Raw genomic sequence first — 25110 nt, forward strand, 5'->3', positions numbered from 1 at the left:
GGAGATGGAGCCAGGGCATGTCAGGGCAGAGCATCAGGAAAAGGTACTATATCATAGGCTGCTGTGGTCACTCTGGCAAGTCATAAGCAGCTGTGGGGAGGCTGATATAATTTAAAGCAGCTGCCCCACAGGCTGCTTTAGTTCCACCAAGGGCCTTTCAGCCCCCCCGAGCAGCCCAGGTTCAGCATGGTGCAAAGGTGGCTGACAGCAAAGCTTTGCCCCTACCTCTCCCTGGGCTGCATCTTCTGTATCATGCCTCCTGGAGACACAGCCCAGGGTCTCCGCCCTGTTCAGTACTTGTGCATGGGAATGAAGCACATGCTCGCCCAGCATTAACACTAAGGGGCCGGTTCTCTTCTCCATCAGTTTCATATGCGTGTAGCTGCATCGACCTCATTGATTTACTCCCTGGTACTGAAAATGAAAAGGCAATTGGGCCCTAGGTTTTCAAGTGTAAACTTAATCGCCCTTTGAAAACTGAATGTAAAGATTCTTCATCTCAGGCTTAATCCTTGGACGGTAAAGGGACAAGTTTTCCTGTGCTCCTCTGCCCACAGCTGATCTGGATCCTCAACATGCAAGCCTGTGGGAGACCCTTGTGCTAAGAAGTAATGTGTTTTCTAGGCTGTGTCGTTCTGCATCCCTGCAGAACTGACTATGCAAATCGGTTCCAAATGGCATTGCTGTCTACAGAGAGTAACAGCTTGGTGATGTGGACTAACAGCATTCTAGGACAGAGTTCAAGTCATTTGTTTCGACGTCAATTGAGAGGCTGAGGCATTTTGTCCTTTTACACATTCGTGACTTGAAGAAGGGGTGAGATGTTGAAAAGAAACGTTTTCAAACCCTGCTACTCATCTCCAGTGAATTTGCTTTGCCATGGTGGTACCAGCAATTTCAGTCTCCCATTCTGTGTGGCTGCTGTACCAAAGCAGCTCTGTTTAGCAGCCTTCCTGATATGTACCAGGGTTTGATCTGCCTTCATTTGTATACCACCCATGTTAAAGTCTTTTCCCACCAGCTCTACAGGCTGCAGCTTCACACAGCCCTTACTCCCTCCATGTTCCCCACAGCGGAGGTATCTGGTCATTCTCTCCTCCAGAAAATCAAATTTGCCCCAATATACAGCAAAGAACGCAAAATCAGTCTGATCTGGTAGCACCATGGCCTCAGTGCTAGACAAACCATTCGAAGGCTAAGAGAATAAATTCCCTTCTGGGAGTGTGATTTATGAAGTGTTTGTGGTAAGGACAAAGAGTATTGTGGAAAATCCAAAATAAACTGAAGGCTTTTCTTTGCTCTGGCTGGATCATCCAAACCCCAGTGGCAAACTACTCCAAGGGCATGTCTACACAGCAAAAGGTGTGTACAGGCTAGCCTACCAGAGCTCTTTTGAATCCAGCTAGCACAGGTGAACAATAGCAGTGAAGACAGTATAGCATGGGATTCAGCGCAAGTAGTTCAAGACTGGCACAGACCCTGGGTATGTACTTGGCATGCTAGCCAGCTCTGAAGCCCACGCGGCACTATCTTCACTGCTGTTACCTGCGCTAGCTGGATTCAAGAGAACAGCTTTTGCTGTGTAGACATGCCCTGAGTCTGAATGGACCATTGCCCTCTGCTAAGAATTCATTTATTAACTCTCACTGAAGTCAATGGAAAGACTCTCCTTGACTTCAATAGGGCTAAATTGGACCTCTGCATGCAGCCTTGTAACGCTCTTAGTGTTACTACATACTGATGTAATGTAACCATCCAATTAAAGATTAGTGGATAGACAAATCCTACTCAGCAGAGATGGGACCAGATCTGAACCCCCAAGCACTGCAGCATTGGCTACCCTGTACTATTTAGCATAATAATGTGAGTTTTGGATATACCTTCCATGCTGAAGGGCAGAGAAAATAACACCCACCTGCAGCTATGGAGGTGCCCATTGTTCTCACAGAACTTGAATTCCAGGTCTTCACAGCAGTCACTGAAAAGCAAAGAAGACAGAGGAGGGGTTTGCTTGTTTCTTTGTTTTAATAAAAGGGCAGGTAGAGAGGAGGGATTTTTTATTTAATTGGACACAATTTCTCTCGTTGGCAATGAGGCTGGACTTTCCTTTCACAAATAAGGAGTTCAGTGACGTTCCATCAGTGTCAGACTGGTGCATTAGGAGAATCAGGTCCATAGCCCCTACCCCTCTCCTATTTTCCAGCCCACTCTAGTCAGGATTCCTTTGTTTTATTCCGGGCTGCATTTCTCACTCCTCTTTGAAATCTCAGGCAGGTCACTTGAACTTTCTGCACCTGAGTTTCCTCATCTGTAAAACAGGAACAACAAGACTTTCCTCACGGGGAAGTTGTGAGCAAACCACTATGGGCTTGATCCCAAAACTACTGCAGTCAATGGAAAGACTTTCATTGACTTCAGTGGGCTTTGGATCATGTCCTATCTAACCCCAATGGGAGCAACGTCTATGTAAAATCTGCAATGTGTGACTTAGACTCAGATAAACTGGACTATAAACATCACAGCCACTAACCTTTGCATGAAGTGCAGTTCAGAAAAGAACACTGAATAGTGTGAACAAGAATCAAATTATATGAGCTTTTTTGTTGTTGTTTTTTTTTTAAATCAGAGCTGGCTTCAGTGAGCAAATTATTTTCATATCTAGAACTTTCTTTTACCTGATTGGCTGGAAGTTTTTATCACAGCCTCACTCTGGCTCCTGCTCTGCCCTATCAGGCCACTGGTAGCATTACTAGTTCCTGATAAGGTGGAGGTTTCTCCTGAAAACTTCTCTGATACTCTTGTTATTGCAGTAACTGGAAGGTGGGGCATCCGTAAGGTTACTGCAGGGGCATGTGCCTCAGGGGACGAGTTTGACATCTGAAGGGAAGAGGTCACTTCCTGTGAGACTTTTGCCTGACCTAGGGTATTAAAGGAAACAAGTAGAGAGAAATACTTTTATTGACAGATATCTTTAATAATACACAACAATATCTATGCACCATGGCTTTATTTAATTTTATTTTAGGAAAGACTGGAATAACAATCAAATTTTCCCCCAGCAGATTATGTCATTTATTTCACAGACTCAGATATAAATTAGAAGTAACTGATCATATTCTACTCTTTAAGATTCTTAATTAGAGAAGCTTCTTCAGACGACTAATCCACTTGTGTTTTCTTTTAGGGCCACTAAGTCTAGTGCCTACTGCTGGGGATTAGGAAGCAGGACTCCTTTATTCTTTCTTGGTTCACTTAAACCATCCGTGCCTCAGTTTCCTCTTCTGAGAAAGAGAGATAATAAGACCTTTCCCACAGACAGGTGGTAAGAGTTAATTAATAGTTTTCAAAGTCCTTTGAAATGTATGGACAGGAAGGCATTCAGAATACAAAGTCCTGTTATAGTAATTGGAAGTCATGCTGATGATGGGTCTTAAGCATGTGCCTAAGGGATTGCAGTACCAGGGCCGAACAAGTTAACGGGGCTAATTATGGTAATAAAACCAAGCATATACATAAGTGTTTCAGGGTCAGGGCCTTAGTACAGTATCCATGCTGAGCAACTTCCAGAGGAAGACACTGGCTACATTAGAGAGTTACTCAGACCCTGACAGACTTGAGCTCTTGACCAGCAGCAATATTTTGCATTCACAGTTGATCTTGAAAAGACTAATTTCGAGCACTTCTCTCCTCTTACCTGACAAAGACTGGTGTCCGTTTTCAACTATGGCTGAATTAGAAACTCTTCTAGTCTCAGGTTCGTTGTGGTCATCCAGGTCCACGCTCTGCCAAAACATGACACGCAACACTTGAACGATGTTCTGGCTTTCTAATTATTAATGGTAGTCACTGTCATAGCATCCAGAGGCCCCAGCTGAGATCAGGTCCCATTGTGATAGTCTCCAGGCAAAAGAGTGGGAGACAGCCCCTACCCCAAAAAGCCAAATTATTCAGGAGCACAGTGTGGAAAGGAGGGGTTTCTGATGCTTAATTTTTGCCAGGGCTGAGCCCCAGCGCCTCTGGGTTTGGCAGTTCAGAGCCCCGACTACTCTGGGCTTGCTGCCTCAGTTATAAATGTAAAAAAATTGTTTGAGCCCTGGCACCCCTTTCATGACAAATTACGCACGGGGGGTTTCCCGTCCTATGGCACATAGAGGATACACTATGCTCAGGTGGGGGACTTTCTGTAATCACAGGGGGCATCACACAAAAGACTAATTTCTGCCTTTTCCACCCTCTGTTACTTTAATACCTTGGAAGTTCTGGTGCTCCTTCCCCCTCCCCCCGCCCCCCAACCTTACAGAGTTGTGTTGCAACTTAAAACAAAGCCCTCTGCTATACAGAAAAGACGGGCAGCTAATATTAAAAGCTGACATGCTTTTAATATTAGCAAATACCACTGCCATCCACTTGTAGGGAACTGTAGGTGAGCACATCTGCTGTTAATTTAACACAGTGTGGAAAATGAAGCCTGATAATGCTCCAAGTGAAGTCAATGGCAAAACTCCCGTTGATTTCTTTGGGAGCAGAAAGAAGCAGGATCAAAATCAGTGCTGTCTACTTTAGATCAGTGGTATGCACACCACGGGTGAAATCCTGGCTCCACTGAAATCAATGGCACAACTCCAATGGACTTGAAGAGTGCCAAGATCTCACCCCAGGACAAGAGACGTGCAGTCTGTACCTTTCAGTGAACTGAGTGTGATCTTTTTCACAGATGCACATACCAGTCATGCGTCACAGTTCTTCTGCACAAAGTTAATTTATTCTGCTTTATAGCCAACTTTGTCATGTCTTCAAATGATTCTGCACTGTCTTTGACACAATATCTCCATCCTGCAAAAGCTACAGCATGTGCATATCTCTACACATGTGAGTAGTTCTGTTGAAGCCAGTCTGACTATTCACATGTGTAAAGTTAAGCCTTTGCAGGATCAGGGCCTAAAAGAGGTGCTGGGTGTTTAGGGTGCTCAGCACCTCACAAGATCAGACCCAGGATTTGCATGCACATTATGAAAATCAATGCAGAAACAGAGTGAGGGCCCAAGTCTGCAAGCACTGATGCAGATGTAAAACTTCACTGAATTGAATAGCCCCATCCACTTAAACAGGTCTACTCCTGTGAGTAAAGTTAGTCACACACATCAGGACTGACTGCAGGAGTGAGGTCCAAGTTATTACAGCAGTATCCCAGTAAATCTATTCCCCCTCCTGTACAGGTTGGGCAAAATAAAAGACAACTTTTTCTCCACACAGACAATCCAGTTGCTGAGCCTAACTTATTGTAAGTTTAAATCCTAACCTAATATTTTTACCTTAGGAATGATTTAATGGCCTTTGTGTACAGCGGTGGTATAATTTATGACCCGTAAAAGTTTTCCACTGGGACAAGCTGTGGAGTAAAGCCCATAACTCTTCTCAACATTAACTTGAAGAGTCCCTTATGTTTACACATGAATCTTCTTTATACAACATGTACAGGACATTGCATAAAACTGCTTAATGTTCTACACAAGTTCTTTCGACTTAAGGCAGATAAAATGACAGTCATTACAATTAGATGACATATGGAAAGAGTATTAGGGGAAAAGTAAATATCGTAGCACTTTATGACTCAGTTACAATTTATAACTTTTGAAATGTTGTTTTTGGAAAACTACACTGCTTTTAGATGTTTGCTAATTTAATTCCAGGCAAATCAGCCAAGAATGTTTTGGTTTTGTCATCCAACAGAAAGTACACAATTTTTGGTTGCCAGGGACCAAAAAAAGATTTTTTTCGCAGTCACATGATTATTTCGATTAAAAAATGTTTGTGGTATTTATACCTGTTCATGGGAAACTGCGAGTTCCCTAAGTTAAAGTCCATGGGAAAGTTTGATGTCACTGTAAATAGACTTTACACCAGACTGGCCCAAAAGTTTAAAAAAAAATCTGCAACACATCCGTGTGTTTACTCAATCTAAGCAAATTATGAAAGAAAACAAAGCAGTCAGTTGTGCAAGTGGGTTGTCACATTAGATGCAACAGTTATATGTCAATTTCTCTCTCCCTGGATTCAGAGTGCAGGATTAAACAAAGCAAAACAAAAAATCCCACCAGACCGCAGGGTTGCACACTCACATCATTTTATCCCAACCCTCACAATATTTGGTGTTTATCTTAAAGCCTCAGCTCCTGGAGGCAGGTGATTTTATGAGTCTCCGTTTTCATTTTCTTTTTAAATGGAAATTTCTAACCGTTATGGTTATGGAGAAAAGCCTGAAAATGTGAACTGAGCGTGACCTAAAGATGCAGAAATCTGGAGGCAAAGAAAAATAACGCCTTATTATTATTATTATTTTTTTTAAAAAAAAAATCATAATTAAGCCAATGATGATTTTAGAGCCTGATTCATAACTTGTGAACTCTTGAAGTTGGCAAACATGCAGAAGGACATACTCTATTCCCAGTTACACCAGTGTAAATCTGGAGCAACACAGTGGATTGAATGGTGTTCCCAGAATTTACCCCCAGTGTTACTGAGAGCAGAGTTTAGCCCGACATGTAGGGCTTTATTGTTTACACTTGTGACAGCGTGTGGGGTAAGTGTAGCTGTGTATCACAGTGAAAAGCCAGCTGCATCCACACTGTGGTGTGTAGCTACACATGGCAGTGAAAGGATCTGGCAGGGCAGAGGGCAGCAGGACACTACACTGCTAAAAATAGCGTAGACGTAGGTGGGACTGCTTGCACGTATAGAGAGAGCCATGTAGGATATATATACCCTAAGCCTCGGGTGTGTCTGTATTCTACTTGTCTAAGCAGTGCCTCACCATCGACACTGCTATTTATGTCTGTGCTAGCTGGGTGTGCAGTATCTGTATGCTACACTCCTCTGTAAATGTAGACATAGCCTAGAATGCTGTTAACTTATACGTCATTAGCCAGATCCTCAGCCAGTGTAAATCAGCATAGCCCCATAACACTCGATTAAACTACACTCATTCACAGCAGCTGAGGATCTGGACCCATAAGTTATAAACAAACACATTTTACCTCTGTTGCTATTAGAATTTTAAAAATCCAAATTACCTGCCACTAGTTACTCACTTCTTGTGATTCACACAAAACTTTAGAGAAGCCAGCCTATCCTGACCTCAGTGGTACTACTCATCATGTTAAAGTTAAGCTCAGGCTGAAGTATTTAGCCCGTTTGGGCCTGTGCAGAATTGAAGCGTAAGGCTCATTTTAAAATAAAAAGGGCCAGGTTGTAACATAAATGGGGACACCTCTGACTTGTGTTCTGTCCATTAGCCAAGCTTTCTGCTTTGGCTTTTGCTATACAGTAAGTTACTTCACACAGATGTTAGTCACGTTGCTTTATCCACTACTGGAAGACACTCAAATACTATGGTAATGAGGGTGGTATAAGCTCCCTCTGCAGCAGTGATCAGTTCCTCTGCAGCAGTGCTCAGCACTCCCATTGGATGAGGTGCTCCCGCTCAGGCAGTGCTCAGCACTCCCATTGGATGAGGCGCTCCCGCTCAGGCAGTGCTCAGCACTCCCATTGGATGAGGCGCTCCCGCTCAGGCGGTGCTCAGCACTCTCATTGGATGAGGCGCTCCCGCTCAGGCGGTGCTCAGCACTCCCATTGGATGAGGCGCTCCCGCTCAGGCGGTGCTCAGCACTCCCATTGGATGAGGCGCTCCCGCTCAGGCGGTGCTCAGCACTCCCATTGGATGAGGCGCTCCCGCTCAGGCGGTGCTCAGCACTCTCATTGGATGAGGCGCTCCCGCTCAGGCGGTGCTCAGCACTCTCATTGGATGAGGCGCTCCCGCTCAGGCGGTGCTCAGCACTCTCATTGGATGAGGCGCTCCCGCTCAGGCGGTGCTCAGCACTCTCATTGGATGAGGCGCTCCCGCTCAGGCGGTGCTCAGCACTCTCATTGGATGAGGCGCTCCCGCTCAGGCGGTGCTCAGCACTCTCATTGGATGAGGTGCTCCCGCTCAGGCGGTGCTCAGCACTCTCATTGGATGAGGTGCTCCCGCTCAGGCGGTGCTCAGCACTCCCATTGGTAGGGGTGCTGGAACAATCTGTGTAGTGGGGGGTGCTGAGACCACTGAACCAAACTGTAAACCCTGTGTATGATGGAAACCATTTCAAACCAGGGGGTGCACCCATAGTTCTAGCACCTATGCCCATTGGATGAGGTGCTTCCCTCTAGGCAGTGTTCAGCGTTCCTATTGGATGAGCTGCTCCCGTTCAGGCAGTGCTCAGCACTCCCATTGGATGAGGTGCTCCCTCTCCGTATCATGCAGTAGCAAGCCCCATGGTCCAAATGTGCTCTTATCCACTAAAATCCATTGTAAGCATGGAACCGGAAGTGAGTGGAGCATCTTCACCTTGAGGACCGGAGTGTTTTACCAAGGCTCTGTGCACTGATGTCTAAAGAGCATGCAGCCCTCCACCCATTACTGACTTAGGCCCTGGTCCAGCAAAGCACTTAAGCAATGTGCTTAACTTCAATGGAACTGCTCACAAGTTTGAAGTTAATGATGTGATAAGTGTAAACAGTCAGTCCACCGGCCCAGTTCAGCTTTCAATTACACTGGTGTAAAACTGGAGCAACATAACTTTAGGGAAGTTACTCCCCATTTGCGCTGCTGGGGGGAACAACATTTGTTTCCTGGGGGTTGCCCAGAGACAGCATTCTCTAGCCTCCCCTAAGGGCAGGGATTGCACTTGTTCTTGGTCCTAGAGAGGGGTGAGAGGAAGGGCTATCGCACTCTGGCACCAGCCAGAGACAGTCTGACCCTAAATAATGGCCCATCTATTCAAATTTCAACAGGGCGTAAAGTGGACTCCACACATGGTTCCCATCTGCACAAGTCACAATTAGCATGTGGGCCCAATCATCTTTGGCATAGCTCCATTGATTTCAGAAGTCACGTCAGTGCTGATGGTGGCGCATAGTCGGTAACGAGTCGGAGGTCCCATGTTTTGATCATGCAGTGAGCAGGGATGTAACATGGCGGTCAGGCTATGCCCTGGTGTTCTGATTTGCTGCCTTTACACTTTGGCCGGGTTGTTTGCCTCCTCTCTGTTGTGCTGAGGCAGCATGCAGTCAGGGTTCAAGATCAAACTTCGCTCCATAGCCCTGCAGAGCAGCTTATCATTGATGACAGCCTCCTCCTGAATGCTGAGCTGCTGTTGCTGGGTTTGGGTGGGATTTTCACACATGCTCAGTACTGGCCTCATTCTGCTCCCATTGAAATTAGTGGTAAAGCTCTGATCAGCTTCAATGGAAGCAAAGGGAAATAAGCGTGGCGCGCTTCTGAAAATCCCATCCTTTCATAATAGATGTTTGTAAAAACCACTGACTTTTTTTTTTTAAGGAAAACCCACAAAGAATTCCACAAGCTTTACAAACAGACACAAAAAAGGTAGCTCAGTTCTTGATCCTTCTACCCTTGATAATGTCAATTTACAAACTGTAGGGAATCATTTTCTCATCTGACAAAATATTTCCATGACTGGTTTGCCACAGATGAGGCAAGCAGAATAAGAGTTACAGAAACACCCCCATGATGCTGTATCTGCAAGATAAATAACAGCAAACCTCCACTGAAACAGAAAGTGCAGCTAACCCAAGTGTTCCTGTATAGCATGCTCATTGCTCTGGCATGCACAGAAACGGATGCCTCCGACAGTAGACACACTCACTTTCTCCGGTTTGCAACAATTCAAACACAGTTTAGTTAGGGAAAGGTGAAATCCTGCTCCCATTAAAGTCAACAGTGAAATTCCTGTTGGCGTCACTGGGGCTGGAATTTAACCCACTTTGTACAAAGTGGCCGGATTGACTTTTTTTTTTTTTTTTTTAATGCCAAAGGACACTCTGCTGCCACTGTTCTCTGTACAGAACTCACAGTGACTTTGATGGGAGCTACTGGCCCTTGGCTGGTAAATGTGCAGAATGGATTTTTCATTGTTGGTTAGAGTTGTTCAGGGGGGTCTTTATCTGTTAGCATCCCCTTGCAGAGGCTTGCCCACCTGACTCCATCCTCCCCTCTGCTGTCACTCTCAACTCTGCATTTGTCAAGTCCATGTCAAGGACCAATCCTTCCTCATTAGACTCTGCCCCTGTAGGATAAAGGGGAAGCAGAAGTTCCATGGCTTGAGTAGGGGCTAATCAGCCCTAGTTTTCTAGGATTTAGGAGTTTCTTCTCTAAGATGGGATACACAGGGGAACCCAGGCCCACCCACTCCACTTGGTTCCAGCTCAGGACTTTTGTCAGAGACAGCCAGACCAGGACCCCCTCAAACCCTTGGTGTTCCCTGAGCTACTTCCTACCTCTGTAATCTTCCCCACACCGTCTCCCTCTTTGGTGGGTTGGTTTGTCTAGCTGCGTCTCACCAGTCTGCTGGAGGGATCCTCTCTCTGCGGTCCCTCCGTCCCTCTGGCAGCCTCCCTACCTGCCTGTCTTGCTGCCCTTTTATCTTCACAGCACAGCTGCCATGTGGGTCTGCCAATCAGCTCTGGCTGAGCAGGCGGGCAGTTGCTTTGTCCGCTGAACCAGCATGGGGTACATAGACCACATGAGACCTACGAATAGCACAGTTGTAAGCTGAATGTGTGTAAGAGGGAACTGATTGTCTATGAGCCAGGGTTCCATTTCCAGCCCTTCCGTGGATTTCCTCTGTGGCCCCAGGCAAGCCACTTGTGCTGAAGTTTTCAAAAGTAGCCTCTAATTTTGGGTGCCCAACTGTAGACCTCTGGGGCCTGTTTTCCCAGGTGCTGAGCCCCTGTAGCTCCCACTGATTTCAGCTGGAGTTATGAGTGCTCAGGAGTTGTGAAATGTAAACTGCAGGTGTCCAGAGCTGGGCACCCCAAAATTCATGCACTCAAATTTAAAGACCACGTTTGAGAATGTATTTTTCCTCCCGTGTAAAACAATACTTTCCTACCGCCCAGGGATACTGTGAGGTGTCATTCATTAATGTCTGTAAAATGACCCCTGGATAGAAGGTACAATTATCATGAGACCCTGGTGATTGAGAGCACTGCTCTGAATCCTTCCGCTCTCTCTCTCTGCTGCACCCCGGAGCTCCCCAGCACTCAGATGAAATGGTTTTGTTTTAAAGCCTCTTCAGAAAGGTAACAGTTCCTTTCAGCTGGATGAGCCCTGGTAGGAACACAGGTGATGATGACATCGCTCTCCAAGGAATGTGCTGCCTGGGGTTGCTGTATGGTTTGGAAAAGCTGAGAGAACAAGCATCTGCCTGAGACACCCGGAGAGACACTTAATTACATGCTCAGAAAATTGCCTTTTCAGCCTGGAGCTGTCAGTCTCTCTCAAATCCATATTTACCCAGACCCCCGAGCCCCAGTTAAAAAGAAGTCATTCTTTTTAAAAGGAACACTTAGAAAGAAACAGATTCCAGACGGAGGTACGTGTTGATTCTAATGGACCCGACGACGACCGAGAATAGGCCAGTGAATTCACTGACAGCAGCAAAACAGAATTCAGGCAGATTACGCGTCATTCTTTGCAGACAGTGCATTATCCTACCCATTACACTGACTTCCTACCACGCTGACCATTGTTCTGTGGATTTACTGTAGGCACAGTTGATAATTACAATGTCCTAGATATCAGCAGTGTGGGGGAAACCAAGGTTGTGTGAAAGGAGAAGCTGGCTTTGTGGTTAAGATAGTGATCTGGGATTCAGGAGATCTGGCTTCAATTTCTGGTGCTATCCAGGCAGAGTACTACTATTTAGGTGCCTAACTGGGAGTTGAGCAATTCTGAAAATCTGGTGCTTTCCACTTGAAAAATCTATCCCTGGGCTCTTTGGAAATTTTGGCCTTTAACCTTTCCATGTCTCGGTTCCCCATCTTTGACCTGGGGAGAGCAATATTGCCTTTGTCTGTCTTGCCTGTTGAGATTGTTTGTTCTTGGGGGCTGTCTCTGATACGCCATATTATGTAAATCAGCTCCTTGGACAATGGAGTGCTGATGTTGGTTGGGGGGCTTTGAGTGCTACTGGGAGGCACAAAATAATGATGGGGGTGGGGGAAAAGACCTGATAACAGGAGAGAAGACGCTTAGACTCCTGAGTTCTCAGACTCCACCCCTAGGTGCATCCCATAATCTCTCTTTGCCAACTCTAGCGATACAATCGTTAGTCTCTTGATAGCTGGTGTTTTTATGAAAGCCCCCTCTCCTGGAGGCATACGATTCAGTGACAATATGAGCTTCCCTTTAAAAAAGGTAAGTGTCTAGCGCTCGTGATTGCAGAGACAGGCTTGAAAATGTGAGCTCAGGGCAGCCTCGAGGCTCAGAAACCAGAGGGCAAGTCAAAAGAACGCAACATTTGTTATTTTTTAGAAAATTTCATGATGGTGGGGGTCTGACTCATGATTTTTGAACATTTGGCGTTGACAATACAGCATAATGGGGCTTTGAACTTCTCTAACTGCTTCCGCCGGAGGAGCTCAAAGTGCTTTGCAAACTTTAATGAAATGAGCTTCCCAGCAGCCCTGTGAGGTAGCAAAATGTCATCATCCCCACTTTACTGCTGGGCAACAGGCACTGAAGTCAACAGCAAAACTCCCATGGATTTCAACCGCGCCGAGAATTCACCCTCTATGCCTAGCATATCACAGATCACTGATACTACAGAAAAGGGGAAAGGCACAAAAGATGGGGGGAACACAAGCAGGCCAGGAAGAAGCATGACATGGTCATTCCCTCTTAAGTCTTGTGTCAGAGTAAGAAGCCATTAAAGAAAATGATCTATTAGATAACACTAATATTCTCCAGTAGCAAATGACCCTGCAGCTTTGAAAAAGCCCTCAGCAGTGACTGTTATTAGCACTGCTACTGTCCTTGGAATCATCTCCCAAGAGATGACACAGAAGCCCGTTTCTTGGCACATTTTTAAAGCTAGACTGGCGAAAACAGTAGTAAGTGTAGAATAGGGTGCAATCCTGCACTGGCCGAGTGATAGACTAAATGGACTACTAGCTCTTTTCCAGCACGAGGCCAAATTTGTCCTTAGCTGCACCAATGTGAATCTGGAGAAATTGCACCTAGATCAGTGGGGCTTCTCCCATTTTGGAGCTGAGAGCTAAACTTGGCCGTATGATTCCATGACAACATCAACAGGAAGCTTCTTCCTTACTCCTCCTTCACGTTTTTCCATCTGCTTTTATAAAACACTGTGCATGTCATATACGAAAGGCCATTGGTCTGCACGGCACACTGGGAAGAAAACTGTTATCCAGGTTTTCTGTAGCAAACACAGGAATGTAGAAGATTTCATAGTGTTTAAGGTCAGAAAGGACCATTCGATAATCTAGTGCAGTGGTGGGCAACAAGCGGTTGGCAGGCTGTAAGACAGTTTGTTTACATTGACTGTCTGCAGGCACGGCTGCCTACAGCTCCCAGTGTCTGTGGTTCTCTGTTCCTTGCCACTGGGAGCTGCGGGAAGCGGCACGGGCCACAGGGATGTGCTGGCTGCTGCTTCCCACCACTACCATTAGCCAGGAACGGTGAACCGCGGCCACTGGGAGCTGTGGGCGGCTGTGCCTGTGGACGGTCAATATAAACAAACTGTCTCGCTTTCCGCCAGCGGATTACCCTGATGGGCTGCATGTGGCCCACGGGCCGCAGGTTGCCCACCACTGGTCTAGTGTGTCTTCCTATATATCACAGGCCCATTAAATTTCACCGGGTTACCCATATGGAGCCATCTCTTTACAGCAAACCATTCAATAACTGCAAATGCAAGACAAGCTGATCTTCTGCCAACCCAACCAGGTACCCTGTCACCAGAGTTAGGGATGGCAAATGACAGTTAGGTCATCTGGTACAGGAAATATTGACCAGGTGAAGCTCCAGCCCACATAACCTCGTGGGCAATGCTTTGCAAACAGATCTCCCTGAGCATGGCTTTTGCAATGGTGCAAGAGGAATGATGGGAGAGGCACTCCTCATCCGATGCCACCAGTTGGTATTCGATAGAAAGCCCTGCCAGCTGTTCCAAGGCCTTTCCGAGAAGGGACATAGAAGCAAGGAGTTACCGTGGTCCCTGTCTCAGCCAAGCTTGTTTGCCAGTTGGAGTGCAGAAAGTATGTGGCGCATGCCGAAGGAACACTGGAGTGACTCATGAAGATGCTGCCATGTGTTTGGTGGATGGCATGTTAAACACGATGAAAGGGGACTCTCCTACAACAGAATCCAAAGAGAACACTGTTGCTACATTTTTAGACTATCCTATTCAGACAGGCACGGAGCCCAACTACAAACACTACAGAAAGATCATCGGAGATAGGGTTACCACTGGCATGTCAGAGGTGATTAGTGAGAAAGGACAGAGGACTTCTTCTTCCACAAACAATCAGAGGTAGGGAGAGGAGGGAATGCAGGGATTAAAAAATCTGACAAACAGCAACAGATTTCCCAACAAGGAGCTGATCCTCAGCAGCACTGCTGTTGCTCCAGCAGCCTGCTTTTAAAATCATCCTTCAAACATATGACATTCTTCTCCACCTTCACAACAGTGGTTCCCAGATTTGGGTCCATTATGGTGTCACATAAAAGTTTGGTGCCAAGAAACCAGATCAATGGCAGAAGCAGGAGTGTGCAAAACAAAAGCTTCTGCTCTAATAGCAGGAGCAGGAGCAGGGGAAGAGAAGTGCTGAGCTCCAGACTGTAGATAACTATTTTATGTTGTGTGTTCTCTCTGTCCATATGCCATATTCATCTTATGGCATGACCAGATTTAAGGATGGCAATCTGAATGAAACAAAACTCTGTGAATATATATTGGTATCCTCTTGTTCTTTCTCTGCGGATATACCTTTCGGCATTCCCCTCTGAGGGATGTAGAGGATGCCAGACTTTACATCTGTTCTTGCTACATTTATACATTACATCTTTTCTAAAAAAAAAAAAGAGGTAGTCTGCAAAATGTTATGAAACCAGTTAGAATCTGGTTTATTTCTTTATGGGAAGTTTTGGAAAGTGGCCTTTAAAAAACAGTGATTTCAGATGTAGTTCTCAAGAACTGGTAGTTTACAAACTATCCTAGAAGTCAAGGTAGCTCAGAGGCAGGTTGAGTTGTTTGCTATGGAGATGAAGAGTCAGGAAACCTGGATTCTTTTGCCAGTTCTGCCCCTGGCTTATCAGATGGCTGTGGTCAAAACACTTATTCACCCGGGACCTGATTCTGATTTCACCAATGTAGAACAGGATTCAATCCACCAATGGATTTATGCCAGCGTACACCCAGTTTAACTGAGCTCAGAATCTGACCTTCTCTGTCTCAGTCTCTTTTCCTGTAAACTAGGGTAATCATACTTGTTACCCACCTTTGCAAAGTTCTTAGACAGCCTCTGTCAAAAGGTGCTATATACATGCAAGGTATCTTTATCTTGAATGAAATACTCACATTAGCGCTAGCTCCGACATAAACTTGTCTGTTTTCACTTCTGTGTGAAATAATGGAAGTTAAAATGAATCACTTGTCAATACTTTCCATCAGAAATAAATGACCTGCCAATTTCTTCATTTAGATTTCTGTCAGCACGCAGCTGTACTCAGCCTACTACTTCATGAGCTAAATTATTCCCTGGAAGTTCAATGGAGTTACACCAGAGATGAATCTGGCCCCTTCAATATGCTATCGGGAATCAATATGCAGTTGAAAGCACCTAGCTGAGATTTTAAATGCTGCCTATGGGACTTAGACACATGGTTCATGCCAAAACTAATGGGAGTTGTGCCTCTAAATCCCCTGGGTAGCTTTGAATATCTCAGCCTTTATCGCTGAAGGCGGGAGTGCTAATTTAACCTGAAAACACTTACACAACCCCATAACACTGTCACCTTGTGAACCTTTAACTGCTATGTTTAGCTTCATGCTGAAGCATTGTAAATCGACACTATTTGTCTCACGAAACACATTTTCTGGTAGCTACAAATTTGCAATGAGGTGCAGACATCTGGAGTAATTACCAACTTCCCTTATTGGTTCTCTGATAGCTGTTTCTGTTGGCAATAAGAGTTTCATGCTGGGGTGTTAAGAGAGAAAATAATGGCAAATAAGGAAAAATAGATGCTAGGGACAGGCCAGAACCAGCATCTCAAATCTGAACCCCTTTGAATTTTGGGAAGGACGCTGGGGTGAGCTTGCATTTGGAAATGGTGACATTCTGTGATGGGTTAAAGTGTGCCCAAGGGATCAGGCTGCCGGACTTCCAATTCCCCAGGTAAGCCCAGAGGGGAGGAGAAGAATGCTGACTGAACAGAAAGTGGCGATACGCGTAGGCTGATGACTGCAAGGGAAAGGGACAAGTCTCAAATGGTTGTCTGGGCAGGTAGGAAGCCACTGTTGCAGGGGATCCTTTTTATTGGAAAATGGGTTAACTCTGAAGAATCAGACTGTTCAGGTCACAGAAAAACAGAGTCGGCTAGAGCAGGAGATATAATGGCAGGAGGTTAATGAACTGACATCAGCTCCAATTCAAGTCTGAGAGACAGGGATCAAAGCGGTGCACAAAGTCAATCAAACAGAGGTGTGGACTGGCCCGTCTCTCCTTTAAATAGCTCTGTCTGGCTTCTTTCAGAGGAACAGCCGTGTTAGTCTGTATTCGCAAAAAGAAAAGGAGTACTTGTGGCACCTTAGAGACTAACCAATTTATTTGAGCATGAGCTTTCGTGAGCTACAGCTCACTTCATCAGATGTTTACCGTGGAAACTGCAGCAGACTTTATATACACACAGAAATCATGAAACAATACCTCCTCCCACCCCACTGTCCTGCTGGTAATAGCTTATCTAAAGTGATCAACAGGTGGGCCATTTCCAGCACAAATCCAGGTTTTCTCACCCTCCACCCCCCCACACAAATTCACTCTCCTGCTGGTGCTAGCCCATCCAAAGTGACAACTCTTTACATAATCAAGTCGGGCTATTTCCTGCATAGATCAAGGTTTTCTCACATCCCCCCCACCCCCATACACACACAAACTCACTCTCCTGCTGGTAATAGCTCATCTAAACTGACCACTCTCCAGGTTTAAATCCAAGTTAAACCAGAACATCTGGGGGGGGGGGGGTAGGAAAAAACAAGAGGAAACAGGCTACCTTGCATAATGACTTAGCCACTCCCAGTCTCTATTTAAGCCTAAATTAATAGTATCTTCTGAGGCCAAGATGCTTTGTTGTTCAGAATAAAGAGGAACTGTGAGGATTAAACAACAGGCAAGTGTGTGCAATGCAGAGGAAATCCCCTCACACAAGCCATACCCGCAAAAGGGAAATTGTATTAGCACCTCCCTGACTGCATGCAGTACTATGTAGGAAGGTGTTAACACTTTTCCCCTAGCTAGCCACCAATGCAGGACAGCAGCTTGCACTTTAGCAAGACTAGAAAACCTCAGTGCAGCATGCTCCTATGACCAAAGCACGGGCATCATCACAGCATCGGATCAGATTTTATCACAAGAGCTAGCAAATTAACCATCACAGCAGTACCCCATCTGTAAAACTGGGATAACAGAAATATTTCCCTACATTGCAGGGGTATTGGGAGGATAGATACTTGTAAGATTGTGAGGTGGTCAGATACAACAGTAATGGGATCCCTAGATAAAAGCCTGCTTGGCTCAGAAACCAGGTTTTGACCCCTGATGTTCAGCAGCAGAGGAATTCTCAGGACTGATACACAGAAACCTCCTACACATAGAAAAACAGAAAGCAAGTGGCCTTTGTTGCCAGGGTAGCAACATGACAAATGCAACGATAAAACATTAGCGCTAAACCCTGGGAGCTGTTGGGTTTTAGTAAGTGACACTTGGATTTGTTTCCTGCAGACAGAAAAACACAGCTGCTGTTTGTATTGACTGCACCATACTGGATTACGTACACAGTGTTAAATACAATCATACACGTTACAGTTCATGGACCTAATATGCAATCTCAGCAGGGCTTTGACGGCACCATGTGCTCTCTTTCGTTCAGGAGCAGTCCCGCTATGTATGTTTACGCTGTGATAAAAAACCCACGGCACCGAGTCTCAGAGCGCGGGCCAGCTCACTGGGGCTCTCACGGCACGGGTTGTGGCACTACAAACATGCTGAAGCCCGGGCTCTGAGACCCCACAAGGCGGGAGACATCTACATTGCAATTTGATTGCCCTGCAGTCCGAGTCAGCTGATCCAGGTCAGGCTGCGGGTCTTTATCACGGTGTAGACACACCCGCTCTAACCTATTGCCTGGCTTTCTGAATATAGCTTTAATTTACCCATAACAAAACATGCCTTGTGAGAGCAGACACAGCCATGATTACTGAGTGATGGGCAGGCTGCCTGAGAGATGAACGGATTGGGGGCATTTTTGGAAGGCAAACGGTTTCAATTTCTTTAAAACAGCAGTCCTTACTTGAGTAAAACTCCCACAGACTTCTATGAACATCTTGCCTGAGTGAGGGCCACAGGATTTGGTGGATAATTAATGATTACTAATTGCCCAGATTTTCAGACGTGATTAGTGATTCTGGTTGCCCAACTGAAAGTGGCTTGATTTTCACAGAGTGGGTGCTCAGCACTTTCTGAAAATCAGCCCCTTTACAGTGTCTCAGGTTGGCCACCCAAAAATGGAGGCATGCAAAATCACGCTTGAGAATCTTGATTCGACATAAAATAATAATAAACAGGTATCTAGAGAGCCAATCTTGCAGTGGATATCACACTGCAGCCTTCCAACTGGTTTTTCATGTGCACAGTACCTTACAAATGTGGTCTAACTGGAAATCCCATAGCATTGTTAGAGGCATTGTACAAACCCATATTAAAAAGAGAGTCCCTGTCCCAAAGAGCCTGTTTAACCCATGAAGGGTCAGAAGCGCAACACTGAAGTCATGAGGATTATCATCACTGACTTCAGTGGGAACAAGATTCCTGAAAGGGCCTAAATGTTCAGTCCCACATGATGCTGAGCATTCTCCAATCCAGCAAAGCACTTAAGCACTTGCTTAATTTTAACCATATGCTTAGTCTCACTGAAGTCAACGAGACTGCATATGTATGTAAGTGCTTCGCTGGATTGGGACCAGAGTGCGGGATCATGCCCAGAATGCTTTACCATATCTGTTCCTGTCTAATTTGCTTTTATGATGTCTTTGGTTTCATGGTGAGGCTGTCACTTGTTTCTGAAAATGATCAGGGGGAAGATTATTTTTTCCCCTTTCAAGGCACCATCTTGCACTTCCGACACTGGCAAAATTTCCATCGACATCACTTTGGGCCCGATGTTCAGAGGTGCTGAGCATCCACCGCTCCCGCTGACTTCAGGAAGAGTTCAGGGCACTCATCCGCCCTTCTGAAAATCAAGCCCATAAGAAATGTTGCCTTCAGAACAGGGCCCTTTGCAAATTCAGTGCTGGTGAAAGGAGCTGGCTTGCCACTCTTGGAGAAGGGGGGCGGGGGAGAGGAAACCTGTGATGTGAGTAAAGGGCTGAAGGAAAGACAAATGGTACTAAAATGTAGGGGATTGGGGGGGTTGGAAAAAAAACGAGAAGGCAAACAACGTTATCTAGAGAGAGAAAGACGGCAAGGACATAGAGAACACCCACTGGTCCGAATTCACACCTGGTGTAACTTCTCATGTTACTGAAGCCAGGTTGACCCACCGCCTGCCATGCAGAGTGTACAAATTCCAAACAGCTTGGCTAGTGCGTGTACCTTAAAAGGTTATCTAAAGGATCTGGCTCCCACTTCAGAAGAATGCACACCAGCAAGGCAGTAATTTGGGCAGCATTAAGAGAGCAAAAAAACTTCATGCGGAGGAAAAAAGATTCTGGGAACTGCTTCATGCTGTTATATTCTCACCAAGGTTTTAGGGCCAAATGCAGCTGAGACATGACAAATGGCTCTTAAATGAGTGCAGACAAATGCTGCCAACACATTAGTAACGTGCCCCTCCATAGCCTCACCCATGGGCCAAATAAAATAAAATAAAATAAATGGAGGATCAGGCCCTTGGAACAGAAACAATTGGGCCCCAAAAGATCACTCAGCCGCTTGACCAGATTTTACCACAAAACAATTTAATTCAAACATTGGTGGAAGATTCTTACCAAATTCACCCCAACTATTTAACCCTTTTATCAGTGCAACAGGGTGGTTTGCCCCCAAAAGAAACAGGGGGTCTGGAGCCGGCCAGCCCTGTGCAGAGGCAGTGCCCCTGTAAAAACAAGTGTTTGCGCATAGCAGAGGGAGTGATCAGAACCAGCTGCAAAGGGGTCAGCTGATTTCCTGCTGAGCTCCTGTTTCCTGTAATGGCTGTAAGAGTGGGTATAAGAGAAGCTCCAGGAAGTAGGATGGTTTCTAGAACAGGGGGATTCCCTAGCAGGTGTTTTCTAGGAGGATTGGTAAGGAAGCAGGGAGACTGGTAAGGAAGACAATGGGTTGGGGGAAATTACCTGTTGGATTTATGTTGAAGTGGTTTGTTCTGGGGTATGCTGAACATTAATGGTCCTACTATGACATGGTGTCCTGAAGAAAGGGCCTGAGCAAGCTCTGGGCGTGGTGTTAATCCTCCCTGGTCTGGAGACAGGCCAACAGCTTGCAAAAACGGAGATTAACGGAATTGTTCCTGGATGGCTTCAAGTATCAAAAATAGGATTCAGACACTTGCTGCATTATTGAGCAAGTGTTTTAGGGCCCCTGGTGACCATTTTGTTTTCATTATTCACTGACAACATTTCAAATGCAATTGATGTAAATAAGCACTGGAACAGGAGAGCAGAATTTGGCCCGCTCTAGAGGAATTTCACTGGAATGACTAGAGTGGTGTAAGCCAGGGTAGGGTTTGGTTTGCTTCCGAAAACACATTAATGGGCCATGATTCTGTACTCTTACTCAGGGAAAGTGAAGTCAGTGGAGTTACTCCTACTGGAAAACTGGTGTCAAATAGGTTATATCCTTCAAAAGGAAAATCCTAGGGATTTTTTTAAAATCCAGATAGGAATGTTATAGGGACTAAACTGTTTAGTGTAGCTAACAGAATGGGAGGAGTTCTATGAGCCAAACAAGTGGAGTTCTATAGGTTTCTTAATAACTAACCTTATACAACAGTTTTGCTACACAGCGTCTAATTTTAGTTTTATTAGAGTCTGGCTGTGAATACTGAGGGCTCAATTCTCCACTTCCTCACATGGCTGTACATGTGGAGTAATGCTACTGAAATCAGTAGTTACACCAGTGTAAATGGGTGAGGAATCAGGTCCTTAATGTCCAGAGCTCATTCTGATTGGTAAATTGATGTCACGTCTCTGCACTAATTCCCAACAGTACACAGGTAGGCCTTAATCACTGAATTCAACAAATCCTTGCACAACTCCTATCAAGTGGGAGATAAATAAAGATTTTGCTGTTGGAACTTGGATAACCATTCCGTTGACTAGGCACAAGCCAAAACTGAACCCGGCTTGCTCTTCCAGAAGCAGTGTTTCTCTGCAGGGTGAGCAAGAGTAAATGTAATGAAACTCGATTTGGCTAGTAAACAGATAAGACCCAAAATATATGCATGGAGCAGGTCTGTGGGTGAATAAAGTGCCAAGTCATCACAAACACTGTTCGTAGTAGATCTGCACTTTAATAGGGAACTTTAGATAATCAGTTTCTTCAAATTAGACATTAAGGGAAGCACTGTGATGCGAGCAGTGTAGACATGCTTTATCAAGCTCGCCCGGCGATTTAAAAAACAACAACAACAAAACATCCCGAATGAACGGTGGTAGATTCGCTCCCGGCAACAAAGAGCTGTCTACACTGGTGCTTTTCAGTGCTAAAACTTTTGTCGCTCGGGGGGAGTGTCCTTTCACACTCTTGAACGACTAAAGTTTTAGCACTGAAAGTGGCAGTGTAGACAGCCTAAAGCAGAAGTAAAAAAACAACCAGCTCCAGCTGACACTTAAGAGTGGCATAGAAAGACCTACACTTAAATTGCAGTGAAGGAAATTTAGAATAGACGTCAGAAAAACACTTCCTAACTGTCAGGGTAGTTCAGCACTGGAACAAATCACCGAGGAAGGTCGTGGAAACTCCATCATTGGAGGTTTTAAGAAGAGGTTAGACAAACACTTGTCAGAGATGGTCTAGATCAGTAGTTCTCAAACCGGGGAGCTTTGGGCGGCGGGGGACTTATTGCTCACATTCAGAGCTGGGCAGCTGGAGAGCAGTGGCTGCTGGCTGGGCGCCCAGCTCTGAAGGAGCAGCACCGCCAACAGCAGCAGAGAAGTAAGAGTGCATCTTCTTGAGTGCTATCTATTATCCCTTATCTAGTAACTACTCTCATATGTGAAGAGGGAGAGAGAGATCTGTTTTATAGAGCACTTCCGCAACAACACTACCTATAACAAAATACTGTGGGCTCATTCAATGAGGGCCCTATCCTGCATGGTACTTAGCACCATCTGTCAGTGCCCATTGTCCCCTGTCTATGTCAGTCAGAGTCAAAAGCACTGAACACTTCATCGGAGGTGCTCAGCATCTTGTGGAATCTATCCCTAGGGGGTCAGTTGCATCTAGCCCTGCTCAGGTGCACTAGGGAGGAAGAGCAGAGGTCAAATATGTGCTGCAGTGACGGGTGACAATATCTACCCTTGAACCATAAACCCTCAAAACAAAGTTAGAATATAAGGGTGATCACTGGTGGTGCTGCAATAGGCTAGTGCGAGCCTAAGTATGCCCTCCACATTATGATCCCAGGGCCCAGCGTGCCAGCCAGCATGCCACAGGGGAAGAGTACACCTTGCACTTTATTCTAAGGTGGCAGAACAGCTGTGCTTGCCTGGCATACTTCCACAGCACACACTGGGGCATTGTTCCTGCTGCAGGCTGTGGTTTAATGCCACAACTGAACCCAAACCTGGCATTGTTTGCATGTGGCCTTTCTGCAGTGGAATAATACACGCACAGTCTTATCAGAAAACCTGCATTAGCTCAGAGGGTTCTCCCCCCCCCCCCCCCCCCCCGCCATCTAATCAGTGCAATAAATCTCTCTACGCAGCAGACCTAAAAAGGCATTATGCATGAGCTGTTGGAAAATACATGGATGGACTCACATCTGCCTTCCTTCCCAACTCCAGGTACTCTCCTGTATCCAGTTAGGGTGAAATTCAGCCTGACATAATGGCTCTCTGTACCATGTAAGCCCCACATAAGGGAGAGCCTGCATGGGGGAGCACAGACAAAGGAATACTCGGAGCTCCAGTGACAGGCTCTAGGTTGGCTCCAAATGAGCTGGTGCTGAGCAGGACTTGAGAACAGATCAGGTGCACTGAAATCCATGACCTTGGTGGTCAAGTGGCTCAAATCCCTGCATAGATGGCTAGGAGGGTTAATGACTTCTCTTCTACTCGGCGGTGTTGCTCAGGTGTATCAAGCGTGGATTCTGGTCATCCTTCCAGTCTTGTCATGGGGCTGCTGTAACTGTATCTGCACATTATCTATTACTTGTATGGCGGTCGCGCCAAAGGGCCCCAGACAAGATCAGGGATCCATTATGCTAGGATATTGTAACAAACATACATAAAGACGTGAGGTGAAATCCTTCACCCAGGGCCCCCACTCCAGTGAGCTTAAAATCTAATTCTCTGAGGAAAGCAGGAGAACAAGCAACAAGTACGTGGTAGCTCAGGACATACTAAGTTTAAGCTGTGGATCACCTCCTGACAACTGTGTAATGAACACTATGAACACTCCTCCCAAAAAGCTCACAGCTTGGTAGCAATTGGCCGTCCAGGCCAAATGGGGTGCCCCAGGCAAGGGACAGCTTCAGTGCCCCCTCCCCTGCATTGCATTGTTAGCCCATTTCACAACTTTGATGCATGATTTGCGTGCATGATTTATCCCTGTCAGATAAGACGATACATTTGCATGCTAGGATCTGTAAATCTGTATTTATTCATGTCATATATTTAAGCAAACAAATTCCTCAATTTTTTCTGCACTGGGATGATTGCTACTGCCTAAAGCCCAGTGTATGTTGTTTTGTTTCAGATATTTTTCCCATCAAATTTGCCCCTTGCTGCAAACTAGATTGCAATTGAGCTTTTCGCTTCCTATACTGAGCTCCTGAAGGCATCTTCAGGAGCATCTTTTATTTTCTGCAGGGTAAAACGGTATTAGGGAGAGCAAAAGTCTGTGATCCACAGTATTCAAACATTTCATGCTAAGCATGGCAAAAGAAGTAACAGTATTTCTTTTATATTGTTGTGTAGATAGGTGTTCGATAGAGATCTCTGGCATCTCATTAAATATGTCTTTTTGTTAGTCGCTACTTACACTCTTCAAATCTTAAAACACAAGTATACTTTCACAATTGCAAAATAAAACAAGGTTCACAACATCACAACTAGGCTCTCGCTTCACTTCGTTCTTATATCTCACTGACTGACTGGCGACGCCCCGCCCCTTATATACCCGCGCGGGCAGGGCTGACAACATTCTAGGAGGTTTGAGGTAGTTCTCAGAAAGTCTGGAAGGTTCCACAAGATTCTACTAAAGTCCAGAACATTCTAGGAGGTTAGTGAAAAATGAACCCACATAGAATGTCTGAAGTAACATGTTTCAAGTATTCCCTATTTTCCTTTTTGTCACTAACAACAAAACCAGCACTCCAAGCCTGGCACCCCCAGGCTATCGCCTGGGTCACCTGCCCTTAAATCCAGCCCTGCATAGGGCTGCACTGGCTCACTCATAATTTAATCTTTAATTTTTTTTCAGGAACACAACAAATTGCAGCATAGGACTACCTTGCAGTGACTGGGCCAAAGGGAGCTATATTGATCTACCCCATTGGAGGGTCTGGCTCATTTTCTCTGGGTAGCTCAAAGTTGCGAATGGATTTGTGCCAGGGTGAGCTGGGGGGGGGCGAGGTCAATTATAACCAAAGTGCAGCCGGAAAAGTCTTGTAGCAGACTAAGTCCAACTGCTTGCAAGTGTCTCTTACAGAGATGGTGGGAAAAACCTGTTCATTTCCCACCCACCCCCCACAGTTTCAAATTAAAGTTAAACTTTTTTTAAGAAGTGACTTTTTTATGGGAAAATTTTGAA

General features: G+C 45.5%; 1 protein-coding gene across 1 annotated transcript in view; it reads right to left on the reverse strand.

Annotated features, from left to right (window-relative positions):
* SMTNL2 (smoothelin like 2) overlaps window positions 1-25110 on the reverse strand; it is a 46020-nt gene that overhangs the window by 12788 nt on the left and 8122 nt on the right. The window contains exons 2-4 of the mRNA XM_048824069.2: window positions 3695-3782; window positions 2676-2918; window positions 1916-1978 (exon numbers count right to left, since the gene is read on the reverse strand). Coding sequence (XP_048680026.2) covers window positions 1916-1978; window positions 2676-2918; window positions 3695-3782 — 394 coding nt within the window. The remainder of the gene's footprint in view (window positions 1-1915; window positions 1979-2675; window positions 2919-3694; window positions 3783-25110) is intronic.

The sequence above is a fragment of the Caretta caretta genome, chromosome 17, assembly GCF_965140235.1.
Source record: "Caretta caretta isolate rCarCar2 chromosome 17, rCarCar1.hap1, whole genome shotgun sequence".
NCBI lineage: Eukaryota > Metazoa > Chordata > Testudines > Cheloniidae > Caretta > Caretta caretta.